Source organism: Coregonus clupeaformis, unplaced genomic scaffold (assembly GCF_020615455.1).
Source record: "Coregonus clupeaformis isolate EN_2021a unplaced genomic scaffold, ASM2061545v1 scaf0260, whole genome shotgun sequence".
Lineage (NCBI taxonomy): Eukaryota > Metazoa > Chordata > Actinopteri > Salmoniformes > Salmonidae > Coregonus > Coregonus clupeaformis.
The window spans coordinates 450,574-465,506 of NW_025533715.1; the positions used below are offsets into that span (position 1 = coordinate 450,574).

The following is a 14,933-nucleotide window of genomic DNA, read 5'->3' on the forward strand; positions in this document are numbered from 1 at the left end:
CTGCAGGGCCTGGGTTAACCTCTACATCACCAGAGGAACAGAGGAGGACTAGAATAAGGATACGGCTAAAGGCTTTAAGAACTGGTTTTCTAGTGCGTTGGGTACAGAGAATAAAGGGGGCAGATTTCCGGGCGTTGTAGAAAGGATTCAGGGCATTATGTACAGACAAGGATATGGAAGGATATGAGTACAGTGGAGGTAAACCTAAGCGTTGGGTAACAATGAAAGAGATAGCATCACTGGAGGCACCGATTGAGCCGGTCTCGGCGTGTATGGGGGGTGGAATGGCGATAAAGTTTGGGCTGAGGTTAAACAGATAAACAGGACAGGGTACCGTGTAAAGGAACAGTCCAGCAGGCATAGGCTGTGCAGCTGAGTGATCATAAGGTCCAGTGAACAGCAATATGTGAGTCCGAGAGCAGTTCGAATTGGTGCTACAGCACAGCGAGCAGGAAGCACGGTTGTTGTTTGCGTGTGCTAGCGGGCCGGGGCTAGCAGATGGATCTTCGTGGTCGTCGCAACGGGAAGCCTGTTGAAACCACAGACGATTACGTCGGCAGATCAGTCGTGATGGATCGGCGGGGCTCCGTGTCGACTCTAGGAGGTCCCGTCCGGTTGACAGAGACGTAGATAGCCGGGAGATGTGCCTGACTCAAGGCTAGCTCAAGGCTGATTAGCCAACAACAACGTTAATTTGGTTGCAGCTAGCTAGTTGCGATTATCCAGTGTTACAGGTCCAGTGATTCAGTGATTCCGGCAGAAAATCCGATGTACTGGGTGAAAACCACTAATGGTGGCTAATAGCAAGTAGCTAGTTAGCTAGCTGGCTAGTTTCAACTGGAGATTCTAGATAAAGGTGAGGAAATAATAGAATCCGTTCCACATTGAGTGAGGCGGGTTGCAGGAAAGTATATTTAGTAGAAGGATGAAAAGTGTGATAGGGAAATATATACGTAAAATACAAAAAAACAAGCTATTTACATGGACACACAAGAGAACACGACCGCACTGCTACGCCATCTTGGTATTGAGTAGGGGTGTGTGTTTCCATTTGAAAGTGCTGCTCCCAAGAGAGAAGAGACTCAACATCCACACTGCTTGAGACACACAGCTTCAGATTACCTTCTGCACCAAACGGGGAGCTTTACAAGTTGCCAAGGACAAGAGCTTTAGTCTAGTGTACGGTAGCCTATACACGTAATTTAAAAGCAAATGGGATGAAATTAAACTAGTCCTTCTAAGACACATCCTTCAGAGCCAAGATGGGGTCTAATGGAGGTTTCCTTTATGACCATAGAGATGGGGTTCTGAGTGCCGGAATCTGGTCAAGCAGTAGTGGTCTTCACTCTGAATCACATATGCCCCCCTGGCGAGCCAGCCCAGTCTCAGCCACTTTCTGTCTATTCTTCTACTATTGGTCTCCCCTTCCTCATGTACTGTCCAAAAACGGACAAAAACCATACAAAGGGGATCAGATGATCCAAGATGGGGTTCTGAGTCTGACAGGTTGAGAAGCAAGTGGTAGTCATTTTAGAAAAGAGACGCGGAATTGAATAAATTGACTATTGAAATCACCCACAACGATTTCTCTTTCCACTGATCTATAGAGAAGCAACAGAGGAAAACAGATCCATATGTTTAAATATAAATGTACCAAGGAAAATATCTTCAAATAAAGCACATTTGTTTTCTCTCTCTATGTCTGGGAGATATTATCTATTTATTGTGAAGTATCCTGAAGGTGATATGCACATCCCAACCTTTAGAAAACCGATGCTAATGTAGATACTGTCAAAAGTGAAGGTCTGCACGGTACACTGTAAAATGTATTATGTCTGTAAAAACATAATTAGCCTCTTATCCATCTCTACCCGTTGCCAAGAGAACTGAGACACACTATAAAGAAAAACATCTTATAGATTGAAGACTGAGAAACGGTACATTTGAACTGATAACCAACCGCAAAGCGCTACAGAGAGTGGTGTGGTCTGCCCAGTACATCACTGGGGCCGAGCTCCCTGCCATCCAGGATCTCTATATCAGGCGGTGTCAGAGGAAGGCCGAAATTGCCAAATACTAAAGACATAAACTGTTCACTCTGCTACCGTCCGGCAAACGGCACCGGATCATCGGATCTCGGACCAACAGGATCCGAACCATAAGACTGCTAAATAGCCATAAGAATACTAAATAGTTAAGTAAATGGTTACCCGGACTATCTGCATTAACCGCATCTTGCACTGACTCTATGCATACTCACAAAGACTACAGTGCCTTGCAAAAGTCTTCATCCCCCTTAGCGTTTTTCCTATTTTGTTGCATTACAACCTGTAACTTAAATGGATTTAATCTGGATTTCATGTAATGGACATACACAAAATAGTCCAAATTGGTGACATTTTTTAAATTACTTTCAATTCAAATAAATACGGAAAGTGGTGCGTGCATATGTATTCACCCCCTTTGCTATGAAGACCCTAAATAAGATCTGGTGCAACCAATTACCTTCAGAAGTCACATAATTAGTTAAATAAAGGCCACCTGTGTGCAATCTTAGTGTCACATGATCTCAGTATATATACACCAGTTCTGAAAGGCCCCAAAGTCTGCAACACCACTAAGCAAGGGGCACCACCAAGCAAGCAGCACCATGAAGACCAAGGAGCTCCCCAAACAGGTCAGGGACAAAGTTGTGGAGAAGTACAGGTTGGGTTATAAAAACAATATCCGAAACTTTGAACATCCCACGGAGCACCATTAAATCCATTATTAAAAAATTGAAAGAATATGGCACCACAACAAACCTGCCAAGAGAGGGCCGCCCACCAAAACTCATAGACCAGGCAAGGAGGGCATTAATCAGAGAGGCAACAAAGACACCAAAGATAACCCCAAAGGAGCTGCAATGCTCCACAGCGGAGATTGGAGTATCTGTCCATACGACCACTTTAAGCTGTACACACCACAGAGCTGGGCATTACGGAAGAGTGGCCAGAAAAAAAGCCATTGCTTGGAAAATCCCAGAAAATGATGTCATGGCTTTAGAAGCTTCTGATAGGCTAATTGATATCATATGAGTCAATTGGAGGTGTACCTGTGGATGTATTTCAAGGCCTACCTTCAAACTCAGTGCCTCTTTGCTTGACATCATGGGAAAATCAAAAGAAATCAGCCAAGACCTCAGAAAAAAAATTGTAGACCTCCACAAGTCTGGTTCATCCTTGGGAGCAATTTCCAAACGCCTGAAGGTACCACGTTCATCTGTACAAACAATAGTACGCAAGTATAAACACCATGGGACCACACAGCCGTCATACTGCTCAGGAATGAGACGCGTTCTGTCTCCTAGAGATGAACGTACTTTGGTGCGAAAAGTGCAAATCAATCCCAGAACAACAGCAAAGGACCTTGTGAAGATGCTGGAGGAAACAGGTACAAAAGTATCTATATCAACAGTAAAACGAGTCCTATATCGACATAACCAGAAAGGCCGCTCAGCAAGGAAGAAGCCACTGCTCCAAAACCGCCATAAAAAAGCCAGACTACGGTTTGCAACTGCACATGGGGACAAAGATCGTACTTTTTGGAGAAATGTCCTCTGGTCTGATGAAACAAAAATAGAACTGTCTGGCCATAATGACCATCGTTATGTTTGGAGGAAAAAGGGGGTGCTTGCAAGCCGAAGAACACCATCCCAACAGTGAAGCACGGGGGTGGCAGCATCATGCTGTGGGGGTGCTTTGCTGCAGGAGGGACTGGTGCACTTCACAAAATAGATGGCATCATATGAGGAAGGAAAATTATGTGGATATATTGAAGCAACATCTCAAGACATCAGTCAGGAAGTTAAAGCTTGGTCGCAAATGGTTCTTCCAAATGGACAATGACCCGAAGCAAGGAGGCCTACAAACTGACTCAGTTACATCAGCTCTGTCAGGAGGAATGGGCCAAAATTCACCCAACTTATTGTGGGAAGCTTGTGGAAGGCTACCCGAAACATTTGACCCAAGTTAAACAATGTAAAGGCAATGCTACCAAATACTAATTGATTGTATGTAGACTTCTGACCCACTGGGAATGTGATGAAAGAAATAAAAGCTGAAATAAATAATTCGCTCTACTATTATTCTGACATTTCACATTCTTAAAATAAAGTAGTGATCCTAACTGACCTAAAACAGGGAATTTTTACTAGGATTAAATGTCAGGAATTGTGAAAAACTGAGTTTAAATGTATTTGGCTAAGGTGTATGTAAACTTCCGACTTCAACTGTATCTATCTCTAATGCCTTGTACTCATGCACATTGATCTGGTACTGGTACTCCCTGTATACAGCTTAATTCTTGTGAATTTTACTATTTCTATTTTTCTTATTTTATTCTTTTTAACTCTGCATTGTTGAGAAGTGCTTGTAAACAAGCATTTCATTGTAAAGTCTAGACCCGTTGTATTCGGCGCATGTGACAAATCAAATTTGATTTGATATTGCTGTTATCAAACTAACCAGTAACACTGGAATACTTGTGACCAGTCATGCTAGGATGGAAAACTTTAGTTTGAACCATAGAGACAGTTTGAGTTGTAAAAAAACGTAACATTCTGGAACATTCCACAACAGTGACTTGTCCAATTTAGAGTGGACAGGAGGGCAGCTTAAGTAATTCAGAAGAGAGGGAGGAGGGTAGGGGAGCTAGCCAGTTGGGACCAGACTAAAACATTGGAACATGTGGAAGTTGGTGACAGACACTGTGTGTGTGTGTGAGAAAGAGAGAGAGTTTGTGTGTACGGGTGCATGCCTGTGAGAGCGTGTGCCTGTGACAGACTTGCTCAGCCCCTCGCCAGCGGAAGCCCAAAGTGACAACATGGCAGAGAAGATGGCAGGCAGGCAGGATGGCTGGCAGGCGCTGGGGAGTCAGTCCAAGCCCAGTAGACTGAGGAGGCTCCCATGAATCCATGTTTTAAACATCCTTTTGACCAGCTACGACGGGTTGGGTGGGTGGGGATACAGTGAAAGGGATAAGGAGGGAAAGAGAAAATAAGAAAGTATGGCAAGAAAAGAGGGAGTGAAGGAGAGAGCGAGGGAAAGAGAGGCAAGGAAAGAAAAAGAAAAAAGGAGAGAGACAGAATGAGAAAGAGAAGGCAAGGGAAAACCAATGTGAGGAAGAAAGCGGCCTCTCGTTACGGCTAAGAGGAAGGAAGGGCGTCATCTTACGAGTTCCAACCCAACTTTGCTATATACTGACTTTTATTGTGATTGTCTGTACTTTTATTGTACAGAAAGTTCATACTATTATCACATATAACCGCCAAGCACTTCTGTACATCAGATCGACAGTTACTAACCTAAACCTTGACTTCAAATACGACTTCAACTCCGACTCACTGTTCATACCGGACCCTATTCCTTGGTTCCATGGGCTACCAAAACACCGCAGGCGTAGACGCAGGAGACGAGGTGGAGTCCTGGTGAAATTGAGGCGAAGTGAAAACCGAACGGCGCTCCCCTCCGTTCTATTGGCAAATCACTCGAGAGTAACATGGATGAGTTTCGTTCGAGAGTCACCTATCAGAGAGACTTGAAAAGCTGCAATATTATATGTCGTACTGAAACGTGGCTGGATGATAACGCTATGCACGTCGTACTCAGTGGATTCTCCATGCGGCGGCAGGATCGGACGGCAGCTTCGGGAAATCGAAAGGAGTTGGAGTGTTTTTTCATATATAACTGGTGTGCTGCTTCAAATGTGAAGGAAATCTCTAGCTTTTGCTCACTTGGTATAGAATAGATCATGGTTAAGCTGCAGACCTTTTATCTACCATGGGAGTTGTCATCCGTAATTATCACGGCTGTCTACATCCCTCCACAAGCCAACACCACTCTGGCACTCAACGAACTGGACGGGGCCATAAACAAACAAGAAACCGCTCACCCAGAGGAAGCGTTTCTGGTGGGCGGAGACTTTAACGTGGGGAGACTTAAAACTGTCTCTTGCCCCAATAGGGGCGCTAAAACTCTAGACCATTTTTATTCTACACAGAGAAACGTATACAAGGCCCTCCCTCGTCCTCCTTTAAGCAAATCTGACCAAGACTCCATGACGCCATTCTCCTGCTTCCTGTTTACAAACAAAAAGATCAAAACAGGAAGTACCAGTGATGCGCTCAATACGGAGGTGGTTGGATAAAGCAGACGCAAGGCTACAAGACTGTTTTGCTAGTACAGACTGGGATATGTTCCGGGATTCATCTGATAGCATTGAGGAGTTTACCACAACAGTCACAGGCTTCATCAATAAAGTGCATAGACGATGTCGTCCCCACAGTGACTATAAGAACGTATCCAAACCAAAAAACATGGATTACCAGCAATATCCACGCTGGGCTAAAGGCTAGAGCTACCGCTTACAAGGAACAGGACACGGCCACATACAAGAAAGCCCGCTATAACCTCTAACAAGACATCAAACATGCAAAAGGACAATATAGGAGGAAGGTGGAATCCTATTACACAGGCTCCGATGCTTGTCGTATGTGGCAGGGCTTGCAGACTATAACGGATTACAAAGGGAAACCCAGCCATGAGTTGGCCAAGCGATGCAGAACTCCCAAACGATCTCAATGCCTTTTATGCTCACTTCAAAGAATATAGCACTGTGCCTTGTGTGAAAGCCCATGTTTTTCTGGATTACTGTGTGATCTCGCTCACTGTGGACGATGTGAGCAAAACGTTCACAAGGTTGCGGGGTCAGACAGAATACCAGGCTGTGCAGAGCAGACCAGCTGGCAGGTGTCTACACTGACATTCTCTCTCCTCGTCCCAGTCTGTAAGCCCAACATGTTTCAAGATGACCACCATTGTCCCTGTTCCCAAGAGCTCCAAGATCGCCTGCTTAAATGACTATCGCCCTGTAGCACTCACATATGTAATTACGAAGTGCTTTGAAAGGCTGGTCATGACACACATCAACACCATCATCCCAGCCCCACTCCAATTCGTATAACTCCCTAACAGATCCACAGATGATGCAATTTCTGGACAAGAGGGGAAATAACTATGTGAGAATGCTGTTCATTCAACACCATAGTCCCCTTCAAGCTCATCAACCAAGCTAGGGACCCTGGGACTGGTGCACCATTCTTGATACACACAGGAAACTGTTGAGCGTGAAAAACCCAACAGCGTTGCAGTTCTTGGCACACTCAAACTGGTGCGCCTGGCACCTACTACCATACCCCGTTGAAAGGCACTTACAGTACATATTTTGTCTTGCCCAGTTACCCTCTGAATGGTACACATAAACAATCCATGTCTCAATTGTCTCAAGGCTTAAAAATCATTCTTTAACCCGTCTTCTCCCTTTCATCTACACTGATTGACATGGATTTAACAAGTGACATCAATAAGGGATCGTAGCTTTCACCTGGATTCACCTGGTCAGTGTATGTCAAATCAAATTTTATTTGTCACATGCGCCGAATACAACAGGTGTAGACCTTACAGTGAAATGCTTACATACAAGCCCTTAATCAACAATGCAGTTAAGAAAAATGAGTGTTAAATAAACAAGTAAAAAAATAAAAGCAGTAAAATAACAGTAAAAATAACCGTAGCGAGGCTATATACAGGGGGTACCGGTACAGAGTCAATGTGTGGGGGCACCGGTTAGTCGAGGTAATTGAGGCAATATGTACATGTGGGTATAGTTAAAGTAAAGCGTGATAAATATGGAGTTGGTCCCCCCTTTGCTGCTATAACAGCCTCCACTCTTCTGGGAAGGCTTTCACTAGATGTTGGAATATTGCTGCGGGGACTTGCTTCCATTCAGCCACAAGAGCATTAGTGAGGTCGGGCACTGATGTTGGGCAATTAGGCCTGGCTCGCAGTCTGTGTTCCAATTCATCCCAAAGGTGTTCGGTGGGGTTGAGGTCAGGGCTCTGTGCAGGCCAGTCAAGTTCTTCGACAAACCATTTCTGTATGGACCTCGTGTTGTGCACGGGGGCAATGTTATGCTGAAACAGGAAAGGGCCTTACCCAAACTGTTGCCACAAAGTTGGAAGCACAGAATCGTCTAGGTGGCATCCTATGACGGTGCCACGTTGAAAGTCACTGATCTCTTCAGTAAGGCCATTCTACTGCCAATGTTTGGCTATAGAGATTGCATGGCTGCGTTTTCGATTTTATACAACTGTCAGCAACGGGTGTGCCTGAAATAGCCGAATCCAGTAATTTAAGGGGTGTCCACATACTTTTGAATATATAGTGTATCTACCTCAAATACCTCCTACCTCTGCACATTGATCTGATACTGGTACTCCCTGTATATAACTCCATTCTTGTGTATTATATTTTATTACTCTTGTGTTACCATTTTATTTTTAAACTCTGCATCGTTGTGAGGGGTCGTAAGCAAGCATTTCACAGTGAAGTCTACACCAGTCGTATTTGGTGCATGAGACAAATAAAATGTTATTCGATTTTTTGGTTTGAAGTGACTTACAATAGCAGGTCTTGTAAATGGGCCAGTGGTAAACAGGAGAGGGAGACACTATGGAGGAGCATTCCAATGGGATTAGGAAAGCAACAAAAGGCCTCCAGATTAGCCAATGGGAATACAATGGGAGCGAGGCCGCTGGGAGGAGAGGGGTGAAGAGGGGCAACCAGTGAATTAGCTAGGTAGACTCAGAGGACGGATAACCTGCTAGGTTGTAATTACACAGTGTTAGGACAGTGCCGTCCTCTTGTCAACAAAAATATTATCTCTTAATTTTCTGTACAACGACGGATAATGATTCCTCAATTCAAAGTCCATACTGAGGCGTTAAGGCTAAATGCACCAACACATGACTGAGCTGAGGATTGAGGAGAGAGCTAGTTTGGCGCGCTACACCAACATAGACCTTAGGATTAAAGACATAACAATACTACAGTAATACTAGCATGGGAGTCATAATACTACTGTAATACCAGCATGGGAGTCATAATACCACAGTAATACTATTATGGGAGTCATAATACTACAGTAGCACTAGCGTGGGAGTCATAACACTACAGTAATACTAGCGTGGGAGTCATAATCCTACAGTAATACTAGCATGGGAGGCATAACACTACAGTAATACTAGCGTGGGAGTCATAATACTACAGTAATACTAGCGTGGGAGGCATAACACTACAGTAATACTAGCATTGGAGTCAAGCCAGACTACAGCAGCAGGTTTCTCACATTAGAACTGAGACTGGCTGAGAATAGAATAGATGAGGCTGATTCTGGAGGCGTTATACTGTAAATAACAAGGCAGTTACGTACCATTAACCATCTGGTAACGGAGGGGTGGAGGAGAGAGGAGGGGTGGAGATGAAGGGGGAAATGAGGAGAGAGGAGTGAGTAATTGGGTGAATAAAAGAGTGAAAATGGGAGAAAAACTGAATGATAGAATAGAAAAGAAAACTGAAAGATAAAAAGGTGGAAAGAGATTGAGGGAGAGAGTGTTTTGGGTGGCTCCACGCGGTTACTGAGAAGCAGCACAACCCATTTGAACTCCAGTCCAAAAACAAGTCAACTGAGAGATTTGTTCAAACGTTGATTGAATCGGTGGCCTGCTGGAGACTGAGAGAAAAGGAGGGGGAGAGGTGAGAATGATAAGACCACAGTGCCCCCTAAAGCCAGAAGAGTACACCTCCTCTTTTTCCCTCAATCTCTCCATCTCTCATCTGAAGAGCCTGTGTATTGAGAGGCCAAGAGGGTTACGTTCAAGGCGCGCACACACACACAAGTTGAGGGGCCGAGAGTCTACCGTTCAAGGCCTTGCAAACTTTACTTAAAAAAGGACTCTGAGGATCCCTTCCCGTTCTTAGAGAGCTGAGCCCGTTCTGTCCATCTGTACGTGAGGCGCATTTATTAAACACACAAATGACCCAACAGCCGTCCAGAGAGGCACACACACACAGAGCAGCCCACGCTGTCAGACCGTACTTTAACCTATTCCCTCAAATGGAGACGTTCTAATAAAGGCCCACATCAAAATCAGGGCTGAATGGAAATTAGTCCATTTCTGGAGTGAGCGATTAAAACCAGACGAACAGGTGCAGCACTAAGGCGCGTTGTGAAATTGAGCCCAACTGCCTTCCGTAGGCCTATCGGTTTCATGGTAAATAATAATAATAATAATAATAATAATAATAATAATAACAATATAATAATATGCCATTTAGCAGACGCTTTTATCCAAAGCGACTTACAGTCATGTGTGCATACATTTTTACATATGGGTGGTCCCGGGGATCGAACCCACTACCCTGGCGTTACAAGCGCTATGCTCTACCAATTGAGCTACAGAGGACCACGAAATAGCAAACACATCTAAACACACCTATTGTTAAACCCTCTGATTCTCCTCATGCTGTTATGAGCGCGAGAGAGAGAGAGAGTGAGAGAGTCAGAGAGTGAGAGAGACAGAGAGAGAGAGTGAGAGAGACAGAGAGAGAGAGAGAGAGAGAGAGAGAGAGAATTAGTAAGACTCAGAGAGATGCAGAGAGGAAGAAAGAGAGGTGCTGTAGATGCACCTGCATCCTTTTTCTAGTGGCGGGGAGGAGTGAACAGTCATCACACGCCACCTTTTTTTGGGGGGGGTAGATCAGCTTTAATATTGCAGATAGATTGTAACTTCCATCAATGTAATTGTCTGCATCACTTCCAATCCCCCATATGTTTTTTTCTTTTCTTTTTCCTCGCATATATATCTATCACACGCCACCTTTGTGAAACACAGCGCTTGTTGCTAAGCGTTTGACGAGCCTGGTTGAAACAGCATCACAGGTTGGCTTGTTGCTCTTTTGTTTCCTTCACCTCTTGAAGGTGCAGGTGAACGAGAAGTGTGTGTGTGTGTGTGTGTGTATAAACTCCCTCCTTAATGAAGTAGGAGCCTGGAGATGGAGCTTACACCCCACTGTGCCGGGGAAAAAGGCGGAGGTTGTGGAGTAAAAAAAAAAAATCCTGCTTTCTATCGTAGGTGGGAGGGAGCAAACCATGTGCTCAGCTGGGGGGGGGGGTCGTCCCCAATTCCCCGTGTGACGTCACTCCCTCGCCGAGCATACCGTCAGAATCACCTTGACACACACATTGTACCACGGCACACGCACGAGCGAGGTCAATGAACAAACGCACCCAACACACTCTGCTGAGAATCTGTTGAGATTGTCCCGAGTGCAATCACCGCAAGCTGAATTAGTACTAAAAAAACAGACTGCCATTTGGTAAACAAACGCCAGTAGGAGAAAGCTAAATCAAAAGGGAAGAGGAAAAGATATCTCCTACTAGCGTGGGTGTAGTGGGTTGATGTCTATCTATCAAAGCTATCACGTAAGCGTTAGTCTAATCCCTGCATAACTGATACTGTACAGAATGAATACTGTATGGTACCTAGGCTAAATACAATGTCAGGTAAGCTAAACAGCTATGCATTGTGGTTGTCAACCGGGATGTACAGACAAGTATTTAGTCAGCCACCAATTGTGCAAGTTCTCTTGTGCAAGTTCCTGTAATTTTCATCATAGGTACACGTCAACTATGACAGACAAATTGAGAAGAAAAAAAATCCAGAAAATCACATTGTAGGATTTTTAATGAATTTATTTGCAAATTATGGTGGAAAATAAGTATTTGGTCACCTACAAACAAGCAAGATTTCAGGCTCTCACAGACCTGTAACTTATTCTTTAAGAGGCTCCTCTGTCCTCCACTCATTACCTGTATTAATAGCACCTGTTTGAACTTGTTATCAGTATAAAAGACACCTGTCCACAACCTCAAACAGTCACACTCCAAACTCCACTATGGCCAAGACCAAAGAGCTGTTAAAGGACACCAGAAACAAAATTGTAGACCTGCACCAGGCTGGGAAGACTGAATCTGCAATAGGTAAGCAGCTTGGTTTGAAGAAATCAACTGTGGGAGCAATTATTAGGAAATGGAAGACATACAAGACCACTGATAATCTCCCTCGATCTGGGGCTCCACGCAAGATCTCACCCCGTGGGGTCAAAATGATCACAAGAACGGTGAGCAAAAATCCCAGAACCACACGGGGGGACCTAGTGAATGACCTGCAGAGAGCTGGGACCAAAGTAACAAAGCCTACCATCAGTAACACACTACGCCGCCAGGGACTCAAATCCTGCAGTGCCAGACGTGTCCCCCTGCTTAAGCCAGTACATGTCCAGGCCCGTCTGAAGTTTGCTAGAGTGCATTTGGATGATCCAGAAGAGGATTGGGAGAATGTCATATGGTCAGATGAAACCAAAATAGAACTTTTTGGTAAAAACTCAACTCGTCGTGTTTGGAGGACAAAGAATGCTGAGTTGCATCCAAAGAACACCATACCTACTGTGAAGCATGGGGGTGGAAACATCATGCTTTGGGGCTGTTTTTCTGCAAAGGGACCAGGACGACTGATCCGTGTAAAGGAAAGAATGAATGGGGCCATGTATCGTGAGATTTTGAGTGAAAACCTCCTTCCATCAGCAAGGGCATTGAAGATGAAACGTGGCTGGGTCTTTCAGCATGACAATGATCCCAAACACACCGCCCGGCAACGAAGGAGTGGCTTCGTAAGAAGCATTTCAAGGTCCTGGAGTGGCCTAGCCAGTCTCCAGATCTCAACCCCATAGAAAATCTTTGGAGGGAGTTGAAAGTCTGTGTTGCCCAGTGACAGCCCCAAAACATCACTGCTCTAGAGGAGATCTGCATGGAGGAATGGGCCAAAATACCAGCAACAGTGTGTGAAAACCTTGTGAAGACTTACAGAAAACGTTTGACCTGTGCCATTGCCAACAAAGGGTATATAACAAAGTATTGAGAAACTTTTGTTATTGACCAAATACTTATTTTCCACCATAATTTGCAAATAAATTCATTAAAAATCCTACAATGTGATTTTCTGGATTTTTTTCTTCTCATTTTGTCTGTCATAGTTGACGTGTACCTATGATAAAAATTACAGGCCTCTCTCATCTTTTTAAGTGGGAGAACTTGCACAATTGGTGGCTGACTAAATCATTTTTCCCCCCACTGTATAGAGGGAAAGACAATATGGAAAGAGGGGATGGGTTTAGTTGAAGAGGAGGAGAGGTGTCTCGCTGTGAATAGCTGAGTCAAGGATGAGAGAGGGAGGAGTGTGTGTGTGTGTGTGTGTGTGTGTGTGTCCCTGAGAGAAGAGGAGAGGTATAGAAAGAGTGGAGGAGGAGGAGTGCAACACGGGGAGAGCATGAAGGAAGAAAATAAAAAAGGAATGCGGAGCGAAGAACCCCGACAAGACCAAAGGTATGGAACGAGAGAAGAAGTGTGTGACCCTGAAAGGACGAGAAGGAGAGTGGAGAAAAGGAATACCAAAGAAGAGAGAGATGGGTGGAAAAGAAATTAGGGTGGAGAAGAGCATAAGGGGTTGTGAGGGCAACAGTTGGAAGGAGGCTCACCTGTTTGGAAATTGAGAAAAAAAATGACAGAACAGAGGGATGGGTGAAGGAGAGAGGGAGGGGTTGCGACAGAAGAGAGATGGAGGGGTCTCAGCTGCTTGTGTGTGTGTGTGGTCTAATCTGTGTGTGTGTGATCTCATCTGTGTGTGTGTGTGTGTGTGTGTGTGTGTGGTCTCATCTGTGTGTGTGTGTGTGGTCTCATCTGTGTGTGGTCTCATCTGTGTGTGTGTGTGTGTGTGTGGTCTCATCTGTGTGTGTGTGTGTGTGTGTGTGCGTGTGGTCTCACCTGCTTGGATGATGAGCTTGGCACACTCGTTGCAGGGGAACAGAGCCACATACATGGAACAGCCCTTCACGTCCGCTGAGTTCTTATTCATGATAGCATTCAGCTCCGCATGGCACACTGGAGGAGAGAGGGGGAGGAAGAGAGGAAGAGAGAGGGGGAGAAGGAGAAGGAGAGGAAGAGAGTGAAAATCTGGTCAACATACCAGGGGTGGCAGTGAATCAAAAACATAAGAGACATATTCATATGCAGTTACAGGATTCCTAGTTCCAACAGCCACATAAAGTTCCAACAACCCCCTGTCCATATAATCTCATTCATTATGATCTAAAAGGCTAAACTGATCCTAGTTCAGCAATTCTACTTTGAGACTCAATACAGGCCTTCATTCCCATTGTCCAGTGGAAAGTGATGCACTGAGACTGAACAGATGCCTCCTCTCCTCCATCGCAGCCATAAAATGACTCATTCCTAACGTTAATTATGGGAAATGAATTGCCCCATCAGCGATGGTGGCCGATTACAGAGCACCCCCACCAACCCCCAAACTGTAGTGTGTGGGTGTGATTACCATACCCCCCCCCACTAGCCCCATGCCAGCCAAACAACCAACCTCGCCGCCACCCGTTACTGTGGCGGATTTGCTTTGGCACAACATCAGAGCATGGCACGGCACGATTGGGCACGACACGCACGTTGGTCCCCTGCTCTCACAGCAAGCAGGCAGAACTTATACAATCAGTTCCAGAGAGAGAGAGAGAGAGAGAGAGAGAGAGAGAGAGAGAGAGAGAGAGAGAGACAGCACAAAAGAGAGAGGGAGACGGGGGTGACCATATGAGCCGAGGGGTGGTTAACTTGGAGATATTGTAACAATCAGTTGTCATATGGCAGCATGTCTTCGGTGGGGAATATAAGAAGATATTATCCTGAGCACTGATTAATGTTACAGTCACTGGTCTCAGTTACCATTAGAGCAGTGGTAGTTACCATTACCACCACTGAGCACTGTTTAATGTTACAGTCACTGGTCTCAGTTACCATTAACGCAGTGGTAGTTACCATTACCACCACTGGTGAATAGCGCTAATGAACACTGATCCGCAGTGTGATCCAACAGCCAACCCCCCTTTAAAAACTGCTCCTAAAATTGACAAATAATGTGGACCTCACAAAAGCCT

The 14,933-nt window shown here is 44.9% G+C and overlaps 1 protein-coding gene across 1 annotated transcript in view; it reads right to left on the reverse strand.

Moving 5' to 3' along the window:
* dctd (dCMP deaminase) overlaps positions 1-14,933 on the reverse strand; it is a 48,563-nt gene that overhangs the window by 13,966 nt on the left and 19,664 nt on the right. The window contains exon 4 of the mRNA XM_041868312.2: positions 13,759-13,875. Coding sequence (XP_041724246.1) covers positions 13,759-13,875 — 117 coding nt within the window. The remainder of the gene's footprint in view (positions 1-13,758; positions 13,876-14,933) is intronic.